This window comes from Physella acuta, unplaced genomic scaffold (genome assembly GCF_028476545.2).
Source record: "Physella acuta isolate Inbredline_101_S28 unplaced genomic scaffold, ASM2847654v3 ptg000204l, whole genome shotgun sequence".
NCBI classification, from domain to species: domain Eukaryota; kingdom Metazoa; phylum Mollusca; class Gastropoda; family Physidae; genus Physella; species Physella acuta.
Window position 1 is genome coordinate 806,139 of NW_026731723.1, and position 23,981 is coordinate 830,119.

The following is a 23,981-nucleotide window of genomic DNA, read 5'->3' on the forward strand; positions in this document are numbered from 1 at the left end:
CTGGTGTAAGTTTTCGATAACATTAAAATTATAAAATTATCTAAGGGATTTTTATATTGATTGTGGTGTTTTCGATAACATTAAAATTATAAAATTATCTGAGGGTTTTTTATATTGATTGTGGCAGCATCTTTTGTTGCATGAAACTTGAAGCAGCTCTACCCCACCCCCACCCCCGCCGCTGTTTTGGCGGCTAGTTATCTGTGGAGTGTACATGAAGACACTTGAGGGGAGGGGACTTGCGTCACATGAAACCACGGGCCGGGTTGTTGGGTGTACCACAAAGGTGGTATCGATCCTGCATTTGATTACAAGGTAGCGATACTACCTTAACGCTACAGGTACTTGTGTGTGATGATTACTTTCTACTGACATTATCCGCCAGTGTCAGGGTGCCGAGTCCCCCTATATAAGTTCTTGTCTGTGAGAGTTCTGTAGACCAGCCGCTGTCTAAAGGACTTTTCTCACCAGACGACAACAAGAGTTACTCCATTTCCTTTCTGTTTACTACAAGCACGCATTTTTCTTTAACCAAAACTGAACATTGACTTAGTAAAGATCAAAAGTGAACGTTGACTTAAAGAGACCTAAACTGAACATTGACTTGATAAAGATAAAAACTGAACATTGACTTGATAGAAAAGTTGCCAGTAAAATTCTAAAGTTGCCACCCGGAGATGCAAACAAAAGTTGCCAATGCTTGGGCTCCGCTCCTTGCTCTACTTGTTTACGGAGGTAATTAGAAGTTTTAATTAGAAGTTTTAATTAGAAGTTTTAATTAAGCTCAAATAAACTCTAGTTGAATCCAGCAGATTGAAATAATAAATTTAATCTATTCCTTGCATTATAATTATTTATATGTTAGCTCTGCTTAAAGTAAATAAAATGCATGTTAATATACATGTAAAAACAAAGGCTGCTGTTGCACATGTGAACGCTACTTTACCAGGCGGGGCGGTACATCTGGATGTGGTGCCCAGCGACTTTCTTGACGGTGTGACGGACGCCATTGTGATGACGTGTCTCCCCGATGGTACCGGGGTCAAGGCCAGACAGATCCTGCTGATGGAGATCTCCAAGGACGCCGAGACGCCCATCGTCAACATCCAACCTCCGGACAAGCTGAACTACGCCCACGGCGACGGGGGGCTTTTCCAGGTGGGCTTTTGTTTCACTTGATCTAAAGGTGGGGTTTTCTACTACTGTGTTAAATGTGGCATTTTCAGATGGCTTGTTTACACGTGTAGTTAAATGTGGCATTTCCAGGTGGGTTTTTGTAAATTCGTAGTAAAAGGGGGGGGGGTTCGGTTTCAAAAGTAAGCGACTGATTAGCTGGAATTTTAGTTTGGTTCCAAAATTCGCATGAAATCAATGAATCATGAACCCATGGCGCTGAGATGGTTACCTAAATTAGGTGTTTAGGCCCATTTAACAATGCTTGTGTCTGTAGGCCATGGTGTCTGTAGGCTCATGGTGTCTGTAGGCCATGGTGTCTGTAGGTTCATGGTGTCTGTAGGTCATGGTGTCTGTAGGCTCATGGTGTCTGTAGGCTCATGGTGTCACCCCATGAGATTGTTGAATGCTTGTATCTATAGGCTCAGGGTGCCATCAACAACACTGACATCGCAGAAAGTTACCTGACGCTGACCATCAGGTACCCCAGCAGTGACAACGTGGGCATCTACACCTGCGTCATGTCCTACCTGGACGAGACAGGACTGCTCAAACAAGACCGGGACATGGTCCGTCTCAGCCTCAATGGTGAGTAGGACATGTAGGACATGTAGGACATGTAGGACAACAGTTAGACAGGACCGGGACATGGTCCGTCTCAGCCTCAATGGTGAGTAGGACATGTAGGACAACAGTTAGACAGGACAGGGACATGGTCCATCTCAGTCTCAATTGTGAGTAGGACATGTAGAACATTTATAAAAATGTGAGAACCTCTTATACTTCAGTATATATACACACACAAACACATAGATGTACACGACTAGGCTGGTTGTAATCTAAATGTACACGACTAGGCTGGTTGTAATCTAAATGTACACGACTAGGCTGGTTGTAATCTAAACACACAAACACAAACAAACACATAGATGTACACGACTACGACTGGTTGTAATGTAAACCTGCGGTGGTTCCAGCCACTAACGGTGCCAGTCTGGACGACAAGGTCAGTAACCTCCAGAAGAGTGTGGACAACCTGTTGGAAAGGGTCAAGGCCGTCGAGCGGTCCAATCAGCAGATGCTTCTCTCCGTGAGGAACCAATCAGATCAGCTGGAGGCCGTCAAAGAGAAAAGTGAGTTGTACCGGTCAATTGGTGGTAGAATCTACAGCTGATGTTTCTAGGTGTTGTAAGACGTACTGTGGTGTGGCATTTATGATTTGGTGATTGTTTAGATGTCATTTTCAATTCTTTGGTTGTCATGTTTAATTGTTTAGATGTCATTTTCAATTTTATAGATGTCATGTTCAAAAGTTTAGATGTCATGTTCGATTGTTTAGATGTGATGTTGAATTGTTTAGATGTCACGTTGATATGTTTAGATGTCATATTGAGAAGCTTATCTGATGTCTAACCAACAGTGAGTTTAACTGCGGCATTTTCTGCCACTTTGAGAGAAGAGAAAAACATCGTCACTGGTGACACAATTCTCTTCAATGACGTCATGTTGAACGAAGGTCAAGGCTACAACCAAAGTTCTGGCATTTTCACAGCGCCGTCTGCTGGCCTGTATGTCTTCCACGTGGTGCTAGAGATTGGCTATGGCGGTAAGCTCGTTAGCTTAAATATTTACTGACCTAGTAGACCTACACGTGAGGACATTAACATTTTACAAGTAGAAACTTGTAAGAGCAAAGTGATACTTGTAAAATGTTAATGTCCTCACGTTGTGGAACTTTTAAATGTAAAGCTCCTGCAAATAATTATGGGATAGAATCTGTTGTTTTGACGACAATTTCTGCTTTCTACCAGGCGCTGTTGGGGAGATCCTCCTGAACGTTGCAGGCGCCAATCTGGCGAAGATGTACACACAGGATAGGGACTTTGGCGACCAAGGCTCCATCAGCGTCGTCGCTAGGCTGAAAAAGTCGGACGCGGTCAAGGTCGTTGTGAATTTAGCATCCGGAAGTAACCCAAAAGCGTTGTCTGAGAGACTGTGTGTCTTCTCTGGCATTCTGGTCCGACCTTGAGAAAACTTGATGGTCTGACCTTGAGAAAACTTGGTGGTCCGACCTTGATGGTTTCAGCAACTCCTACTTTTCTCCCCTCTGATACATTTGTAGCCTCGGACTCTCGGCATCGTCAACAGGAAACTGGTTGCCTTGTTCGTTCTCGTGGGTTAAAGGTCAAGTCCAGAGGTAGCTCACTTCCGGTTTTCTTCGATATTTTTGTAGCGCTAGTTCAATAATCATGATATTAGGGAATATCAAAATATGTGTAGCGCTAGTTAAATAATCATGATATTAGGGAATATCAAAATATGTGTAGTACTAATTAAATAATCATGACATTGTGGAATATCAAAATATGTGTAGTACTAATTAAAGTGCTTATGTTTTTACCAATGCCAAAATTGAGTTACGTTTAAGCAAGATTCAGTAACGCTCTCTCTAGGAACAAAGACCACCCTCTGGTTTATTTTGCGATGATAAACTTTTGATCAATAATGTCTTTTTTTTTAATTAGATGGTTTTTTTTTTTAAATCAAAAGCCATCTAAATGTAATATATATTCTAAACAATGCAAATACTTTTCTATTTTAATAAATTATTTTTTCTATATATGTTCAGTTTGCTATGGCGGCACTGTCAGCTTTCTAGAGATTATGGCTCAAGGGGCGCTAGCTTACAGGGGTGGATTTCCAAGGGGCGCCAGTTTACAGAAGTGGAGGCTCAAGGGGCGCTAGTTTACAGGGGTGAGGCTCAAGGGCGCTAGTTTACAGGGGTGGATTTCCAATGAGCGCTAGTTTACAGGGGTGGAGGCTCAATGGGCGCTAGTTTACAGGGGTAAACCACTAATCTCGGCTATAGATGTACATGTAACATTATTAGGTTATATTTTACTTGCTTCAGTTATCATGAACACTGTTTAAAATGTGTAAATAGTTGCCTACATGTTGAAAGTGTTGTGTAAATAGCACACATATATTTAATGTCGTCCTCACTCACGATAAATAAAATGTTTTTTTAAAACCAACCAATCATTTCCTTTCTTTTTGGAGGGTGTAAGTGTCAGATTTGTGTCGTTGTAGAAGGTCATAGGTTACAGCCGTGTAGCAACCAGATGTGGGGTTCAAAGTTCAAACAATTGTTTTCTCTAAGATAAACTTCCAAGAGAATTGTTGGCTTTTGAGAACCTAGACACACAACAGTGTGTGACAGACAACAGTGTGTGACAGACAACAGTGTGTGACAGACAACAGTGTGTGACAGACAACAGTGTGTGACAGACAACAGTGTGTGACAGACAACAGTGTGTGACAGACAACAGTCAGTGTGTGCCAGACAACAGTGTGTGACAGACAACAGTGTGTGACAGACAACAGTGTGTGACAGACAACAGTGTGTGACAGACAACAATCACTGTGTGACAGACAACAGTGTGTGACAGACAACAATCACTGTGTGACAGACAACAATCACTGTGTGACAGACAACAGTGTGTGACAGACAACAATCACTGTGTGACAGACAACAGTGTGTGACAGACAACAATCACTGTGTGACAGACAACAATCACTGTGTGACAGACAACAGTGTGTGACAGACAACAATCACTGTGTGACAGACAACAATCACTGTGTGACAGACAACAGTGTGTGACAGACAACAATCACTGTGTGACAGACAACAGTGTGTGACAGACAACAATCACTGTGTAACATCTCTAAGAAAACCCTTCAGGCTTTACAGTAGATGTTCGGAGAAAATCATTTTCAAATGTTGGCAACAAAGTTAGGGTGGGGGGGGGGGGGGGCTACTTAATTAGACCATATCAAACCACATGGCTGATGGAATAGGAAATATTTGCCAAGCATGACTTTATCTAACAAGCATTTCTAGCGTATAAACGCCCCCCTTTTCCGTCCCCCCCCCCCCCAACTTTTCGATTTGCACCACCCCCTCAAACTTTCGATTTGCACCCCCTCTCCTCAAACTGCAAAAATGCAGCTAAATTGACATTTTAATTTGTTTTTACAACCAATTTTGGCGCCCCCTAAGGTCGGCGCCCGGGAACATATGTCCTTCTGCCCCCCCCCCCCACATCGCTACGCCTCTGCCCCCCCCCCCCCCCCCCCCCACTCCTCCTCCACCCACCGCTTTTGAAGTTAAAAATTTATCTAGTGGGATATTCGCCTTACACTGACCACACCCGGTGCATGAGACGACACTGGAATGTTGTGAAGATTCCAGGCTGTAAACGTCGTCTGTTCCGCCTGAAAATACGGTACTTATTTGGGCTGAGTGGACTCAAGAACATCCCGCCCACAGACCAACCCACACACCCACCGATCACCCCACCCCCCCCCCCCCCACACACACACAAACCAATCCCCATACATCAACCCACAGATACACAAACCAACTCACACACAAAACTACACACACAAACCAACTCTCACACACAATTCGACCCACACACCCACAAACCAACCCAAATACTAACAAACTCACACATCCAGAAGCGTCGTTCAATCCTGTCACAAAAAACAAATATAGCTGCATATTGAGGTTTTTGAGAAATATAGCTGCATAATGGATATTGAGGTTTTGACAAATATGGCTGCATGATGAAAAAAAAATGTTGACAAGTAGGCTATGGTTGCATTAAAATGTAAAAATCTACAAAAACGAATTGTTTGTGTTCTTGTGACTTGTGTGGGCGGTCGAACGGTCTACCAAGACACTAGGCTAAAAATAATTACATCCCCCCCCCCCCCCCCACCCCCGCATGGTCTAAACTAGATCTTTTATCTGACAGAATAAAAATAAAATATTGCACCACTTGGCCCTCTCTGTAGCATCGTCTTATCGTCAGTTTCCCGTGAGAATTGCGGGCTCCGCGCTGTCAGAAAGTTGGTGGTAGCACGTGTCATCAGTGACAGAAAGCTAAAAATAGCAGCAAACAAATAGAGGAGATAATGTCGTATTGTCTCCCTATAATTTTGTACACAATTCGATTCTATCTTTAGCGCCACTTCAAGTACTTTCATTGTTTGCCGGTTATCAGTCTGTGTGTTCATCAGATTGTTTGTTCAATGTTAGGAGATATCAAATAGTGGTCAAACTACATTTTAGTTGAACCCATTTTCTTTCTGTGACTTGCTATTTTTAAATAGTTTTGGGCGGGTCTAGTGTTTGGGCGGGTCTAGTGTTTGGGCGGGTCTAGTGTTTGGGCGGGTCTAGTGCAGAGGCGTAGCTAGGGGAGGGCGGCCGCCCCGGGCGCCGACCCTAGGGGGGCGCCAAAAGGGGTAGAATTTTTTTTTTACAAGCTCATTTTAAGCTGCAGTTTTGAATTATAAACAGTCAAAGTAAAGAAATTTAACGGCTGAGAGCCTTTGCATACTGATTTAACTGTTTTCTACCTTGATTAAGTAACTGTAAAAGGTATATCCTTAAGAAACAGTGACCGGAAAAACTGCTTTCCAGCTTTCCTATTTAAGGGGGGGGGGCGCTTTTTCGAAGACTAAAATTGGAAAAATTAAGGAATAAATAACCCATATCACTCAAAAAAGAACCCATGGAACTAAATCGTATTTTACGATTGTGTAACATAAAAAGAAGAATTAGTGACGTTAAAAATCCGCTTTAATATTTTTGTCCAAGATGTTGGGAAGGGGGGGGGGCGCTTTTTCACCAACAAAAATCGCAGGATTTGTACTGGATCGGTTACTAGATAACTCTTTTAACACTTAGAAAAGAAATGTGTATCCTCTAACTTGTTTCATTATACAATCAACTAGTCAACGAAATACACATATCGTATTCCAATGTGAACAATAATTTGCTATTGTATGTCAATTGTATGACCTTAATCTAACAAACTTATAATCCAAATATATACTAAATCATAACAGAGACTGTCTCAAAGATAAAAAAAAAAAGTCTGTCCTAAACGATTTAGCACGGCTAAACTTTTTTTTCTGACATTACTAATTTAATTTACGTCGAGTAAAGTTTTAGGTTTTAGGAAACGACAATCATACAGCGTAATCATTAATTTTTTTCAAGACTGTCGCGCACGCACACACACACACACACACACACACACACACATATATATATATGGGGGGCGCCAAACTGAATGTTCGCCCCGGGCGCGGGGAGGGGTCGCTACGCCTCTGGTCTAGTGTTTGGGCGGGTCTAGTGTTTGGGCGGGTCTAGTGTTTGGGCGGGTCTAGTGTTTGGGCGGGTCTAGTATTTGGGCGGGTCTAGTGTTTGGGCGGGTCTAGTCTTTGGCTGTCTGTAGGGGAGACATTATTAAATATTATGCCGTCAGGTCAACCTGGGATCCGGGTGACCTTAACCTTTACCACAGACGTTCCCATCTGTGACCATCTATGTGTGGGTCGTGCAGTTAGTTTGGGTAAAGGTTATATAGCATTAATGAAAATGTTTGAGAGACGCCATTTTGGTTTAGATTGTGTCTAATGTATCATATTGTATGATCGAGAAAAATCACCCCAAGAAACAAGTTGGTAGCTTATGACGTATCTTTAACTCGCGCAGTGTTTCTTCCAGACTTTTTTCTCCGGGGGGGGGGGGGGGGGCACTTGATATTTTCGGGGGGGGGGGGGGCTGAGCCCCCCCCCCCCCACCCCCGAAGATATGCCTGGAAGAAACTTTGAACACGCGTTCACCATAGACACGTGACATACATTTAATATGTGTTGGCCATAAGGACACACACCAGGTCCATCAACTTCCACCATAACAAAGACATAAATGGTCCAGAAAGTTTCGGTCTAGTGTTTGTCTTCTGGTTTGTTTTTGATTCGTGCAAACTTGGTAAGGGCACGAAAAATGTTGCTGGCACTTCTCCTTGTGACTTGTTTTGTGCCTGTGACATATATTACACAAACACTGGATGTATAGTTTAGTTTTAGTAGTACATACATTACACAAACACTGGATGTATAGTTTAGATTTAGTAGTTCATAAATTACACCAGTGCTGAATGTATAGCTACTCTAGATGTCGATGACAAACATATTCAAGTAAAATATAAAAGAACTCTGCCACCGATAAATCAATTTTTAAATATATTTTAGATCTAATTTTTTTTAAAAATAGATTTTTTTTTAAGTAGGCCTACTTAATAAATAATAATAAACCAACGCTCTTAATCTTTTATCATTGAATGGAATTACAATTTTTTTGTTTAAATTAATAATAAAATTTAATAATTTAAAAAAAATCATCGGTTTAATATTTTTATGTGCGTGATTTGTTGAAGTAGAAAATTATCTTGTGTAATTATTTTAATTTGGATCACTTAATTTGGGACCGCTTAAAACATAAACATTATTTAAGGGAAGCAACTCTCGAGCAGGCATTCCTAACAACACACAACAAAATGTCTGCCCATGGCCGTAAAAGTGCCAATGTAAGTGAATTGATACATGTTGCATCCGCTTTGCACTGTTAAAGATATATTAATTAGTTGTACACATTGTCAAGATAAACTTACTAAATAATATGCAAGCCTATGCTTTAAATTATAAACTTTTAAAGCCTGATTCAGGTATCAAATAATCGGCCTATTCACCCACTGCGATGCCGAAGCCCGAATATTTTTTAAATTTTATGGGCAATTCTCACTAAAGTTTAAATTTGACCGTTTTTAGATTTAAATTCAATAACGCTATATATCTCTCCATAACCAACCAGACTCTAAATTTGATGATTCTAGCTTATTTGTTGGGGCTCAATTACAGCATTTCAATATTTGGTGACTCAGACCACTCCATGACAACGGTTGAACAGGTTGAAGACGAAGAGTTCTTGTGAGCAGGAATTTTAGGCTCAAAGGGGTGTAAGGGGGGAAGGTGAAGTGGAGGTATGGCTGTGCAATGCGGTAATACCGGTAATAAAAAATAATCAAAAGGCACACTTAAGATTAAGATGTCCTTTCAAATTGAATCTAAACCACCTCCCTTATCTGGCTTGGGATTGGCGCTATATTCACAAAGCTCTGTCCCCAGGCAGGGTTTAAATTATTTTATTAGGATTTGTATCTATTTGATTTTTCTTTAAAAAAATGTCATCTGAAAGCAAAAAATGTGTGACAGACAGCTTGCTTGCTCCACCACAATGCGAGCACAGCACACACATATCCTAGTCCTTGTACTTCATTTATTAATTAGTAATTTAAGTCTGGGCCCATGGTTAAAACAAATTTAACTTATCAGGCCTATTAAATCTTAATATAAATATTAGCCTAATATATATATATATATACATACATATATCAATGAAGACCATTGAAACCATTATAATTAGCCTAATTAAAATTAATTAGGCTTTGTCAGATTTGGAAGCATGATAAATAATTTAAAAAGTAAATGTAGTAAAATGTCTGCTAATACTAAGTCAATAGTAGTAGGACTTATGGTCTAGACTTAATGTATTAACTTAATATCCGCAAAAAAAAAATGCTTTTCAAGTGGCAGGTATTTTTTAACTTAATGGTCAGTTGAACAAAGCAGAAAAAATTATTGTTAGCAACGGGGCTCATGCCCACTACTTTTGTGGGTGTTGCTATTTTATATTATAACGAGCCGGCCCGCGGCATAACATACGCCGCTATTTAGTTGTTGTTTTTTCTACTTTTCAGTAATTCATAATTTGTGAATTCGACAGTACCAACGCTGACACTGAAAATATTTCTTTAAAACACTATAAGTAGCTCGTTAAGGACCAAACCACCCCCCTTCCTCCCCCCCCCCCCCCCCCCAACGTTTAAAATCGTTTCAAACTAAATTATCTGCGCCTAATAGCCGTCACTAAACCCGACTCCACGAAGGTAAGTAAACATAGCGTGAACCACAGCTCACTAAGACCATGTAGGGGTGGGGATGGTAGGGAGCGCTTTTACAGCTTGTTTTCTAGCGTCTCCCAGAAGAGAATTATATATATAGATGTATAGCCTAATGTAGCCTGTCTCACAAACATTTAAATTATTTCCTAATTTAACCCGTTTCTTTACAAAATATATCCATTATAAGATAAGAAAACACAGAAAATAAGATCTTAACTGGACAGCTGACAGAATTGTGGGAGCTTAAAAAAAATGAATACAATATTTTAGAAATGGGGATTTCTAAAAGTCCCCATTGAGGTGGGGACACACTGTGGTGAGGACACCAATATTGAACTGGGGACACATTGAGGTGAGGACACAATATTGAACTGGGGACACATTGAGGTGAGGACTCCAATATTGAACTTCTCTTCAGCCATTGGATAAACTGTTTCACTAACTGACAGCCATTTTTTTTCTTTTCAGCCATTGGATAAAAAAATTCCAGAAAACCCCAAGTATAAGCATGTACGGCCAACTGTTGATACAGGTAAGTACATATTGTGATACAAGTAAATTGATATTGTGGTACAGGTAAGTACATATTGTGATACAAGTAAATTGATATTGTGGTACAGGTAAATACATATTGTGATACAAGTAAATTGATATTGTGGTACAGGTAAATACATATTGTGATACAAGTAAATTGATATTGTGGTACAGGTAAATACATATTGTGATACAAGTAAATTGATATTGTGGTACAGGTAAATACATATTGTGATACAAGTAAATTGATATTGTGATACAGGTAAATACATATTGTGATACAAGTAAATTGATATTGTGGTACAGGTAAATACACCTTTTTTGTTTAATTCTTTAGATGCTAATAAAAAAGTTCTGAATACTGTAATTGTTTCTTTCTTTAGGTGCCAGTATATCAAAATACATGGAGAAGATGGAAGAGTTGAAGAGAAGTAAGACTTGATTCACATGAAATATTCACTTCAAATATTCAGTAATTCACTAAACACTAGCATCAATTACGTTTTTACTTTCTCATATATACGAAGTATAGAGAAAGTCTTGTAATCGTGCAAAAAAAAAAATCGAGATTTTTACAAATCTCGACGTTTTACACCTCACTGATACGGAAAAACATAATTTTGCAATCTTTTCCATATGTCTGTGTGTCTGTCTGTGTGTGTGTCTGTCTGTCTGTGTGTAAACATGATAACTTGAGTACCGTTACAGCTAGGTTGATGAAATTTCATATATAAGTATTTTATCAAAATCGTATATCCTGATCAACTTTTGAGCGATTTTCGATAACCGGAAGTGGTACTTTTTCTACTTTGAATTTTTCAAAAGCCTATAACTTGAGTACTATTTCAGATAGATAAATGAAATTTCAGATGTAAGTAAAAGATCTAATTCTCTACTTTCTATCAAATTTTGAGTAATTTCCGTTGACCGGAAGTACTAATTTACGCTATTTCCGATTTCTCAAAAAACGCATGTAAATTTATAAAGTACTAATAATATTGCGCACTATTATGCACATTTTGTTTTGGCGTTTGCTTGGTGCGCAATTCTTTTTTTCTATGAGATTCTATTCTATTTTTAAAAGTTTAAGTAATTAAAAATCATGTCTATATTCCAAGTTATATAAGAATATTCGAGAAAGTTTAGGGGAGATCACTCCCGGTTTATTTTTTTAATCAAATATTGAACCAAACTACCTCATCTCATTATTTCTTTGTTTTTTTTAGATTACAATTTTAGAAAGGATGAAATCTTCAAAAGAATGAAAATTTCAACATTTGTACAACTGGTAAACTATTTTTTTCACAATTTACACTGTAATACAATTAACTGTAATACTGTTTGTATTTTTTTAAAATTTCTTCACTGCTATAAAAGTGGTATCACAATTCACTCGGATAGAGCAAGTTTCATTATTGTGTTGCCTCTATTTCTCAGGTAGTGCAAGTTGCAGATGTTGATAACTTTGAGGAAGGGCCACCCTACAGCACTAGTGGAAGTAAGTTTTTAGGGCCCCCCTATAGTCAAATCAAAGTTTTTAGATCCTCCTTATAGTCTAGTCAAAGTTTTTAGGGCCCCCCTATAGTCTAGTCAAAGTTTTTAGGGCCTCCCTAAAGTCTAGTCAAATCTTTAAGGGCCACCCTGCTGTCCATATTTCATTTGTATATAACTTGTTTTTTTCTGTTGTAAAATCTTCCATCAACTAAAAATTTTTTCCTGTAATAAAATCTTCCATCAACTAAAAGTTTTTTCCTGTAGTAAAATCTTTCATCAACTAAAAGTTTTTTCCTGTAGTAAAATCTTTCATCAACTAAAAGTTTTTTCCTGTAGTAAAATCTTCCATGAACTAAAAGTTTTTTCCTGTAGTAAAATCTTCCATCAACTAAAAATTTTTTCCTGTAGTAAAATCTTCCATGAACTAAAAGTTTTTTCCTGTAGTAAAATCTTCCATCAACTAAAAATTTTTTCCTGTAGTAAAATCTTCCATGAACTAAAAGTTTTTTCCTGTAGTAAAATCTTCCATCAACTAAAATTTTTTTCCTGTAGTAAAATCTTCCATCAACTAGATGCTACTCTTGTTTCAGCTGATAGACCAGACACGGCTGATAATGAAGTTGAAAGAATTCAGAAAAATGGATCAGGTGATACAAGCAGACAGACATCTGATACAAGCAGACAGACACCTGAGGTAGACACAAGCAGATCTAGGCTAGAGCAGTAAGTCACTTTTATAAAACTAGCTTTGTCTAGGCCAGTTAATGGCTTTTTTTAAAACCAGCTGTAAGTCTGTAGAAAAGTATATCAACTAAAATCTTGTACCATTTTGCTCTCATCATTGACCAACGCTCTCATCACTGACCAATGCTCTCATCATTGACCAACGCTCTCATCATTGACCAATGCTCTCATCATTGACCAATGCTCTCATCATTGACCAATGCTCTCATCATTGACCAATGCTCTCATCATTGACCAATGCTCTCATCAGTGACCAATGCTCTCATCAGTGACCAATGCTCTCATCATTGACCAACGCTCTCATCATTGACCAATGCTCTCATCATTGACCAATGCTCTCATCATTGACCAGGGTTATCAATGGGATGGGTGAGGTCGACCTGGACGCCAGCAAACGTCCACACCAACCTCTCCCAATGATGGGTTCTCAGTGCCCTTACCTGCTGCTTGATGTCAGAGAGAAGGATGCGTTTGACGAGTGTCACATTATTACAGGTGAGTGTCACATTATTACAGGTGAGTGTCACATTATTACAGGTGAGTGTTACATTATTACAGGTGAGTGTCATTTTATTACAGGTGAGTGTCACATTATTACAGGTGAGTGTCACATTATTACAGGTGAGTGTCACATTATTACAGGTGAGTGTCACATTATTACAGGTGAGTGTCACATTATTACAGGTGAGTGGTTGATGAATGTCACATTATTGGCAGCTTAAAAAGTCATGTCAAGAAATTTTGTTTTCTGCTTTTTTTTATTACATTATTATTTAAATCTTTTTTAAAATTTTATTACATCATTATTTACATTTTATTTATTTTATTACATTATTATTTAAATATTTTTTAAAATGTTATTACATAATTATTTAAATTTTTAAAAATATTATTACATTATTATTTAAATCTTTTTTTTAATTTTATTACACTATTATTTAAATTCTTTTTATTACATTAGGCCTATTATTTAAATTTTTATTTTATTTTATTACATTATTATTTTAATCTATTTTTTATTTTATTACATAATTATTTAAATTTAAAAAAAAAATTCTTACATTTACATTATTATTTAAATCTTTTTTTTTTTAAATTTCAGCCAAAAGTTACCCTACAGCTATGCTAGCCAGATCTGTGAATTATGAAACAAAAGATATGTTAAATTATGTATCCTTGTTGAAAAATAAATTTATTAACCAGACCCTTAAAATTTGAGCAAAGGACAAGTTAGGGGTCATCCATAAAATTGCAGTTTAATTTTTCTTAAAACATCGACATTTTTCCAAAATCTTGTCTGAACTCTTGCGAAATAGAGTATTTTAATCAACTCCTATTGCAATTTATTAAAACCATTTTCTAAACCCGAAAATTCGTTTAAAATTCCGTTTTCTGACATTGCTTTTTTATAATGAAAAAGTGTGACGTCGCTGAACACCCCCCCCCCCCCCCCACTTCCCCTCGTCACACACCATCACCCCCCTCCCCCCTTACAAGTGTGACGTCATTTATGGACGACTCCTTATCATTAAGAAACCAATGAGCCAGATCAAATGTTAGAATTTGTATCTTTGTTTTAAAATATTTATTTTACTAGTTAACTTAAAACTCTACATAATTAATTTAACCTAACATAGTTAATCATTAATTTTTTATACTTTAAAGTATAAAAACAATGAGAAATTTTTTAACATTAATTTTTGTTAAAAAATAGCACAAAATTTCATGTTTTTCATCATGATGGGTTTTTTGCACTTTTAGATACTTTGTCCATTTTTGTATAAAGAAAATAATAACTTTAAAGAGAAAAAAATATTTTATGTGTTTGAATTCCGATTTTTATGACCCTATTAATTAAAAAATAATCAATTTTTCCCAATCTTACAAGTTCTCTACGAAAAGTTTTATATCCGTTATTATATTGTATTTGACATCATTGGAAAGCTGGATCTCTCGTGTATCTAATAAACTTAATTTCCTACATCTCGGAAACACCCAAAGCTTACAATCGGCTTTGCAGTTTACACAGATATGGTACTTTCCTGACCTAGTTTTCGTTACTTTTTGCTGTTTTTCTCAGTTCGCATGTTTTTAACACTAAAAAGCCTACTTCTTTTTTATTTATTAAACAATGCCAACCATATTTTCAGTAAATGTTGTTGATGCAAAAATACAACTTTTGTCACGAGGGAATTGTGATTGCTTTTATAGAAAAAAAGTATTTGGTAATTAATATGCACATTTGAATACTAAAAAGGGTACGATTTTTTAGACCTTGTAAAATTCTTACTAGTAATTATTTCAAAAAGTTGTCGTGACAAAAGTTTTAATATATACTGAAATATAAGCAGTTTAAATTTGATTGCTATAGGTGCATAAATAAAAAAGCCTTAGTATTTTTAAAGGAACTGAAAAATTCAAAATGGCGGAGGTTTTTTGGGTTTCCATGATAACCAAAATTGTTTTCGACCCTTTTTTTTTGCTGTTTAATACTTACTTTTATATGCCAAATATGATAAAAGTATTCAAAAAGCTTTAGATCTTAAACTGTAAAAAATAGAAAAAAAACATAGCATATCCCCTTAATTTTGTTTAAAATTATTGGGGTTAATTTTGTTAACAATGTTTTGGGTGTAATTTTGTTAAAAAAAATTTGAGTTTAATTTTTTTTTAAATATTTGGGTTTAAAAAGATAAATTAATTTTGTTTATAAATTTTGTCATTACAATTTTCCTTACAAATTTGTTTAGAAAAATCAACCGGGTAAAATAATTTTAATTTACGACGAAGATGAAAGAATTAGTCACAGAGCAGCAACAACATTAGTTCAGCGGGGCTACGATAATTTATTTATGTTGTCTGGAGGTGAGTGACCTGGTTTGTCTGGAGGTGAGTGACCTGGTTTGTGTTGTCTGGAGGTGAGTGACCTGGTTTGTCTGGAGGTGAGTGACCTGGTTTGTCTGGAGGTGAGTGACCTGGTTTGTCTGGAGGTGAGTGACCTGGTTTGTCTGGAGGTGAGTGACCTGGTTTGTCTGGAGGTGAGTGACCTGGTTTGTCTGGAGGTGAGTGACCTGGTTTGTGTTGTCTGGAGGTGAGTGACCTGGTTTGTCTGGAGGTGAGTGACCTGGTTTGTCTGGAGGTGAGTGACCTGGTTTGTCTGGAGGTGAGTGACCTGGTTTGTCTGGAGGTGAGTGACCTGGTTTGTGTTGTCTGGAGGTGAGTGACCTGGTTTGTGTTGTCTGGAGGTGAGTGACCTGGTTTGTCTGGAGGTGAGTGACCTGGTTTGTGTTGTCTGGAGGTGAGTGACCTGGTTTGTCTGGAGGTGAGTGACCTGGTTTGTCTGGAGGTGAGTGACCTGGTTTGTGTTGTCTGGAGGTGAGTGACCTGGTTTGTCTGGAGGTGAGTGACCTGGTTTGTCTGGAGGTGAGTGACCTGGTTTGTCTGGAGGTGAGTGACCTGGTTTGTCTGGAGGTGAGTGACCTGGTTTGTCTGGAGGTGAGTGACCTGGTTTGTCTGGAGGTGAGTGACCTGGTTTGTCTGGAGGTGAGTGACCTGGTTTGTCTGGAGGTGAGTGACCTGGTTTGTGTTGTCTGGAGGTGAGTGACCTGGTTTGTCTGGAGGTGAGTGACCTGGTTTGTCTGGAGGTGAGTGACCTGGTTTGTCTGGAGGTGAGTGACCTGGTTTGTCTGGAGGTGAGTGACCTGGTTTGTCTGGAGGTGAGTGACCTGGTTTGTCTGGAGGTGAGTGACCTGGTTTGTGTTGTCTGGAGGTGAGTGACCTGGTTTGTCTGGAGGTGAGTGACCTGGTTTGTCTGGAGGTGAGTGACCTGGTTTGTCTGGAGGTGAGTGACCTGGTTTGTCTGGAGGTGAGTGACCTGGTTTGTCTGGAGGTGAGTGACCTGGTTTGTCTGGAGGTGAGTGACCTGGTTTGTCTGGAGGTGAGTGACCTGGTTTGTCTGGAGGTGAGTGACCTGGTTTGTCTGGAGGTGAGTGACCTGGTTTGTCTGGAGGTGAGTGACCTGGTTTGTCTGGAGGTGAGTGACCTGGTTTGTCTGGAGGTGAGTGACCTGGTTTGTCTGGAGGTGAGTGACCTGGTTTGTCTGGAGGTGAGTGACCTGGTTTGTGTTGTCTGGAGGTGAGTGACCTGGTTTGTGTTGTCTGGAGGTGAGTGACCTGGTTTGTCTGGAGGTGAGTGACCTGGTTTGTCTGGAGGTGAATAATTGTTTATGCTATCTGCTATCTGAAGGTCAGATGCTAAACTAGAAGTCACTTCTTCAACGTTTAGAACTTGTCTATTTTTTTTACGATGGCTTTTTAAAAACTTGCACAACTGAAAGTGTGAATGTTCTATGTTTATGATTTAGGTATGAAAGTGGCCTATAAACTGTTCTATGTTTATGATTCAGGTATGAAAGTTGCCTATAAACTGTTCTATGTTTATGCTTTAGGTATGAAAGTGGCCTATAAACTGTTCTATGTTTATGATTCAGGTATGAAAGTGGCCTATAAACTGTTCTATGTTTATGATTCAGGTATGAAAGTGGCCTATAAACTGTTCTATGTTTATGCTTTAGGTATGAAAGTGGCCTATAAACTGTTCTATGTTTATGATTCAGGTATGAAAGTGGCCTATAAACTGTTCTATGTTTATGATTCAGGTATGAAAGTGGCCTATAAACTGTTCTATGTTTATGATTCAGGTATGAAAGTGGCCTATAAACTGTTCTATGTTTATGATTCAGGTATGAAAGTGGCCTATAAACTGTTCTATGTTTATGATTTAGGTATGAAAGTGGCCTATAAACTGTTCTATGTTTATGATTCAGGTATGAAAGTGGCCTATAAACTGTTCTATGTTTATGATTCAGGTATGAAAGTGGCCTATAAACTGTTCTATGTTTATGATTCAGGTATGAAAGTGGCCTATAAACTGTTCTATGTTTATGATTCAGGTATGAAAGTGGCCTATAAACTGTTCTATGTTTATGATTTAGGTATGAAAGTGGCCTATAAACTGTTCTATGTTTATGATTCAGGTATGAAAGTGGCCTATAAACTGTTCTATGTTTATGCTTTAGGTATGAAAGTGGCCTATAAACTGTTCTATGTTTATGATTCAGGTATGAAAGTGGCCTATAAACTGTTCTATGTTTATGATTCAGGTATGAAAGTGGCCTATAAACTGTTCTATGTTTATGATTTAGGTATGAAAGTGGCCTATAAACTGTTCTATGTTTATGATTCAGGTATGAAAGTGGCCTATAAACTGTTCTATGTTTATGCTTTAGGTATGAAAGTGGCCTATAAACTGTTCTATGTTTATGATTCAGGTATGAAAGTGGCCTATAAACTGTTCTATGTTTATGCTTTAGGTATGAAAGTGGCCTATAAACTGTTTCCTGAGGGTTTGATAGCTGGCACGGTGCCGCAGACAATTCTGGATGACACCCCACAGGGCCAGAAGGGGTCCAAACACAAGACAGAGCCCCTGATGAAGCTGCCGGCCAACACGGAGTCCTTCAGTCTGGAGCTGATAGAGAAACTGTGTGTACATCTGGATGATACTGCCTCAGACAGGAGTGGTGCTAGTCAGTTCTCTTTCATTTTTCCACCAAGTGGGGGGCTGGGAGCTACTATACCATATTGTCTTGAATGTTTTAGTTGAGAAATCTTAAAAAAATATTCTTCATTCTATTTATTGATTTGGCATTGATCCTTATATAGTAATTATTAATTTTTTCTTTTTACAATTAAAATTTTTAAAAAATATTTTAAGATTTTGCAAATAGCAAAAATGAATATCCTGATCTCAGGCTTGACTGCTGGGTACAGCAACTCTTCTAGGAGAGACAACTCCAAAATTAAACAACTTCTGCCTTGTAGTTTGTTCTTGGTTGGACAAAGGCTATGGAAGCAAATCCAAAAAGATAAACAGGCTGAAATCTGAGTCAACTGCCTATATGGCACATAACAAGTTGACACATATACTTAATTTTGTTAGAGGGTTTAGAAACCACTAGAATTAAGAACGAAGAAGAAGAAAGAATATCCTTGCTTTGAGGCTATATTTTGTCCATCTAATTTAAATGGTACTCTAGTTATTAGCATTCTGAGGAACAGGAAGTAGAGTATGTACCACTTGTGGATAAGAAAATAGCTGAAAAGTTGATAGAAAACAAAAAATTTTTATATAATACTTTTATATGATATTTGGTCAACCTAACGGAAAAGGTGCTCAAGTTATCATGTTTACAGACACGCATATAGAGGCCAACAAAGGTTTCTGGCTCTTGAAGAGCGTAATACATCAAAATTTGTCAGAATCTCGATTAAGATTTTTCTGCTTACAATTCAATTTTATTCATCCTTTATATTCTATAAACAATTTATGTCAGTGAAAACTGTGAAAATAGCTGTTAATTATTTAGTATGATTACAAAACTTCCTCTATAGTCTGTAAACAAGTTGTATTATAATACAGGACCAAATTTTTTAGCTTTTTTGTTTTCAAACTTTGTTTAGCGACCTAAATCTATAAGTAGCATATGCACTGGGGATCTCTACTGATGTTCTAATGACACAGTGCAAAATATTTGTATAATATTTATTTTTCCGCTTTGAGAATATTCTGGGCCTATGCCATTAATACTGATATGGTAGGTTGATGCCACAAATATTTATTACCTGAAAGGATGCTTTGTTGCATTGATGTTGACTGATAATGGTGGGCTGACACTGTTATAAAAACTTGATTTTTAGGCCGACTGTCCAAGCTGTCCAGTGCCAAGTCCAGCAGACCTTCAAGTATTGCCTCCACCGCCTCACTCTCCACGCTAGGCCGTAAACCTTTCAAGTGTTAACATTTACCCGTAAGTTTGTTAACATTAAACTGGTTGGTTTTTTTTTTGGGGGGGGGGGGGGGAGAAAGAGACGTCATCAGCTCCCTAAAATAGCAGATATTCATGTTATGAAAGTTTTTTGGGGGGGGGGGGGGGAGAAAGAGACGTCATCAGCTCCCTAAAATAGCAGATATTCATGTTATGACATCTGCTATAGGTTTCACGGTGACCTCCACAGTGTTAAGTTGGTGGAGGGGGGATGCCGACTGTCAATTTTTAATAGCGCTCAAAGACTATTTGGAAAGCAAACATATTGATGTGTTGACTATCGTCATGATTATAGGTCTGCTTGGCTCAGATGCTGTTTTTTTTTTCAAGTTTTTTTTATATACAATTTATTTGAAATAAAAAATAGGCCAGTTGATCTCATTGTCTATAAAACTAAAATGTTAAAATTACAATTAGGCTGTTTAAGTTTAAAAATACAGGTACCTCTAAGAAACATATAACATAATTTTACATTAAATTGAAAACAGTGCGCCATGTTAATATTAATTATTTTATGTTGGGGGAGGGGGGGGGGGGGAGGTTCTAGAATTATAATATTACTTCATGGGATCAAGATGAGTTTATTTTGAACAATTTTTTGTTATATGCACAATCCTTTAAATATTAATTTTTGTTAAAAGATTGTTATAAAGTTAAAATCACTAAAAGAATGTATAATATAACATGTGAATCAAATGTCTTGAAAAGTTTGTATTGTCAAATTTTGTTATTAAAAATTTCTTTAAATTTTATTTTAAAAATTTTCTGATAACACCAAGTTTCAGGGTTTAAAATTTTAAGTTTTGGGATTGAATTTTAGGATAAGATTCACTTTAAAAATTGAGTAGCACCCCTAAAATAATGTCTGACTTTTTATGGTTTAATTAAATTTAATTTGGCAAGTTTATGTTCAATGTTGCACGTTGAAATTTATATGAAAAAATAGCTGGGAATTTCTTCGAATAGCAGGGAATTTTCTGGTCAAAAAATTGTGGAAACCCTGTTTACTGGTCTGTTTGTTAAAATTTACTGGTAATATTTTTCTTTAAGAAATAATACCTCCCACCTAGCATTGTTAATGACATCTGAAACATTGTCCAATAGATTAGTTCAGCTTCCATTGACAGATTGTGCTATTTTTAGATGCTGATACATTCTCTGCCATAACCTGACCTACACTTGTTTTCCCCAGTGATTAAGTCTCTTGACCTGACCTGAATAGAATTTTACCAATTTCAACTTGAGTGAAAGAAAGACATGATCCACTTGATTAAAACAAAATAATCAAGGGAAGCTACTCAAGTTTATACAGTTAATGTCATCTCCAGCTGTCATTACCTGAAAGAAAGATGGGCTCCTATTTTGTAGTTTAGCTTTTTGTTTCAACAATTAAATTATTGGTTATTTAAACTTGGCTGACATAATTTTAAATATTTTGGTTGGGGCATTACATACATTTTCCTAAAAAAATAATCAAATTACAAAACATCATACAAAATTTCTGATAATTGTCATGATTTTATGTCAGTTGTGTGCAAAATTATCTTACAATAATCATTCCACGATAAAGTGTTTTTTTTCCAATATGTTGAAATTGTTACCAAGAAGAAAACCATCTTTAAGAATTTGGTTTAGGTATGGTTTTTTTTTTAAATATTTGTACAAATGATATACCTGCTGTCATAAATCTGGTGGTCCAGAGATTTGTACCTGATGGTCCAGAGATTTGTACCTGATGGTCCAGAGATTTGTACCTGATGGTCCAGAGATTTGTACCTGATGGTCCAGAGATTTGTACCTGGTGGTCCAGAGATTTGTACCTGGTGGTCCAGAGATTTGTACCTGATGGTCCAGATATTTGTACCTGATGGTCCAGAGATTTGTACCTGATGGTCCAGATATTTGTACCTGATGGTCCAGAGATTTGTACCTGATGGTCCAGAGATTTGTACCTGATGGTCCAGATATTTGTACCTGATGGTCCAGAGATTTGTACCTGATGGTCCAGAGATTTGTACCTGATGGTCCAGATATTTGTACCTGATGGTCCAGAGATTTGTACCTGACATCTGTGAGCCTGTGCTGCATTATGTGATATATTTACTCTTAGTTTTGTTTACAAGTGCTCTGCCATCAGTGAGTTGATGTTTGTCATTGTATGGTGGACTGGATGTTGTCCAACAGATTCAGCCTGTGCTGTTTGATTGGTGTGTGCTTACATTTGGATACAATAGGTTTTTTAATGGACTAGAAAGTGTTGTATGTGTGTGGTTTACCTGTTTGATTTAATTGGTGTGTCCTTACATTTGGATACGATAGGTTTATAATGGACTAGAATGTGTTCTATGTGTGTGGTTTACCTGTTTGATTTAGTTGGTGTGTGCTTACATTTGTATACAATAGGTTTTTTAATGGACTAGAACATGTTCTATGTGTGTGGTTTACCTGTTTGATTTAATTGGTGTGTGCTTACATTTGGATACAATAGGTTTTTAATGGACTAGAATGTGTTCTATGTGTGTGGTTTACCTGTTTGATTTAATTGGTGTGTGCTCAAATTTGGATACAATAGGTTTTTAATGGACTAGAATGTGTTCTATGTGTGTGGTTTACCTGTTTGATTTAATTGGTGTGTGCTCAAATTTGGATACAATAGGTTTTTAATGGACTAGAACATGTTCTATGTGTGTGGTTTACCTGTTTGATTTAATTGGTGTGTGCTCAAATTTGGATACAATAGGTTTTTAATGGACTAGAATGTGTTCTATGTGTGTGGTTTACCTGTTTGCATCACTCATTGAAATAATGACACACTTTAACTACTCTAATGTTTAGCTTCAATTTTTTACAAAGCTTTTTAAATATAAAATGTTCACAAGTGTAAAAAGCCCATCTTTGAATTCTTCTATCTATTTGATGTAATTATGTCCCACTAAAAGCTTTCTCTACTCCATTGTTACGTGCCACTGTAACTGTTGTTACGTGCCACTGTAACTGTTGTTAGGTGCCACTGTAACTGTTGTTACGTGCCACTGTAGCTGTTGTTACGTGCCACTGTAGCTGTTGTTACGTGCCACTGTAGCTGTTGTTACGTGCCACTGTAGCTGTTGTTACGTGCCACTGTAGCTGTTGTTACGTGCCACTGTAGCTGTTGTTACGTGCCACTGTAGCTGTTGTTACATGCCACTGTAACTGTTGTTAGGTGCCACTGTAACTGTTGTTACGTGCCACTGTAACTGTTGTTACGTGCCACCGTAACTGTTGTTATATGCCAACTTTTCAAGAGTTTTTTCTTACAACACACTCCAATTCTTACCTACTTAACATTTCCTCTGGTCACATCTCAGTAACCAGCCCAACCCAACTTTGATACATCTTTCATGAAAACATTCAATCATATCAGAAGAGAGGGAAGGATTGTGTTACTAATTAAAATTTACATTACCAAAGCTTATTTTAGATCATTGATGTAAACACTGGACTGTGTTTATAACTTTCTATAGATCTGTGCCCAATGTTGTAGATTTACAACAAAAATAATTCTATATTTTTTAAATCTACTTCTATGAAAACAATGCCGTCCAAACCCATTGAAAACAATGAGTTATCAAATCTAGACCATATTGTAGCAGACCCTTGAAGTGGTGGGTAGCTAGTATGTTTGTCACAAAGCCTTCTGCGCCATGGTAAAACTTGTTCATACTGGATGTTCATCTTCATTTATGAAGAGCTTACCTCCAAAACACAGTAAGTTATTTTTAATAAGCTAAGATAACAAACCTTAAGGATGAGAAGCTTGTGGTCTTTAGCTCAGATCCAAATCACTCAACAATATGCCAACGCAATTTTTTTTCCCTTATTAACCACTGTCATTTTAACAAAAGTTAGTCATTTTTTAAATAACTTTTATCTGTACTGTGTTTAACAATGAGCATGGTCCTTGTGTTTTAAGGCAATGATTGAGGGGATCATCTCTTGACTTAGCTGAGATTGTTTACAGATAAAAGTAAATTTACCTGGCTAGGATGTTTATTTTTAGAAACATCTGCTGTCAATAAATGTTTTAAACTTTTTCAACTGTTATTGGCAGACAGTCAAATGTCTCTTGGTCAGCCAAAGATATATCTGATGGTCTGTGTTTGTATGTCTACTTTGATAACAATTATATATCATTTGACCAACTCACTGTATTTTTAAGCTCCTACTTTATATCACATCTATTTATAGAAGTTGTTACTTTGTTTTTAACTGCAACAAAAATAAACAAATTT

At 37.4% G+C, this 23,981-nt stretch overlaps 2 protein-coding genes across 4 annotated transcripts; both read left to right on the plus strand.

Annotated features, from left to right (window-relative positions):
• Window positions 1-364: 364 nt before the first annotated feature.
• On the plus strand, window positions 365-4,212 carry LOC131937223 (uncharacterized). Its single transcript, XM_059294475.1, has 6 exons — window positions 365-735; window positions 950-1,158; window positions 1,596-1,761; window positions 2,151-2,306; window positions 2,594-2,779; window positions 2,985-4,212. Exons 1-6 carry the CDS (start codon window positions 678-680, stop codon window positions 3,200-3,202), a joined length of 993 nt encoding a protein of 330 aa, XP_059150458.1. The 5' UTR covers window positions 365-677; the 3' UTR covers window positions 3,203-4,212.
• Window positions 4,213-8,550: 4,338 nt separating this feature from the next.
• LOC131937222 (centrosomal protein of 41 kDa B) lies at window positions 8,551-23,980 on the plus strand. 3 transcript variants are annotated; one of them, XR_009386177.1, is made up of 13 exons: window positions 8,573-8,618; window positions 10,521-10,584; window positions 10,970-11,017; window positions 11,813-11,874; window positions 12,024-12,084; window positions 12,671-12,803; window positions 13,177-13,319; window positions 13,927-13,994; window positions 15,575-15,689; window positions 18,196-18,411; window positions 19,583-19,692; window positions 20,903-21,944; window positions 22,030-23,980. XR_009386177.1 is itself a non-coding variant. In XM_059294474.1 (12 exons), exons 3-11 carry the CDS (start codon window positions 10,990-10,992, stop codon window positions 19,681-19,683), a joined length of 927 nt encoding a protein of 308 aa, XP_059150457.1. In that variant the 5' UTR covers window positions 8,551-8,618; window positions 10,471-10,584; window positions 10,970-10,989; the 3' UTR covers window positions 19,684-19,692; window positions 20,903-23,980. The 3 variants fall into 3 exon arrangements, 2 of the variants coding, with proteins under 2 accessions (XP_059150457.1, XP_059150456.1); XM_059294474.1 differs by having other exon boundaries at window positions 8,551-8,618; window positions 10,471-10,584; window positions 20,903-23,980; XM_059294473.1 differs by having other exon boundaries at window positions 20,903-23,980.
• Window position 23,981: the final 1 nt, after the last annotated feature.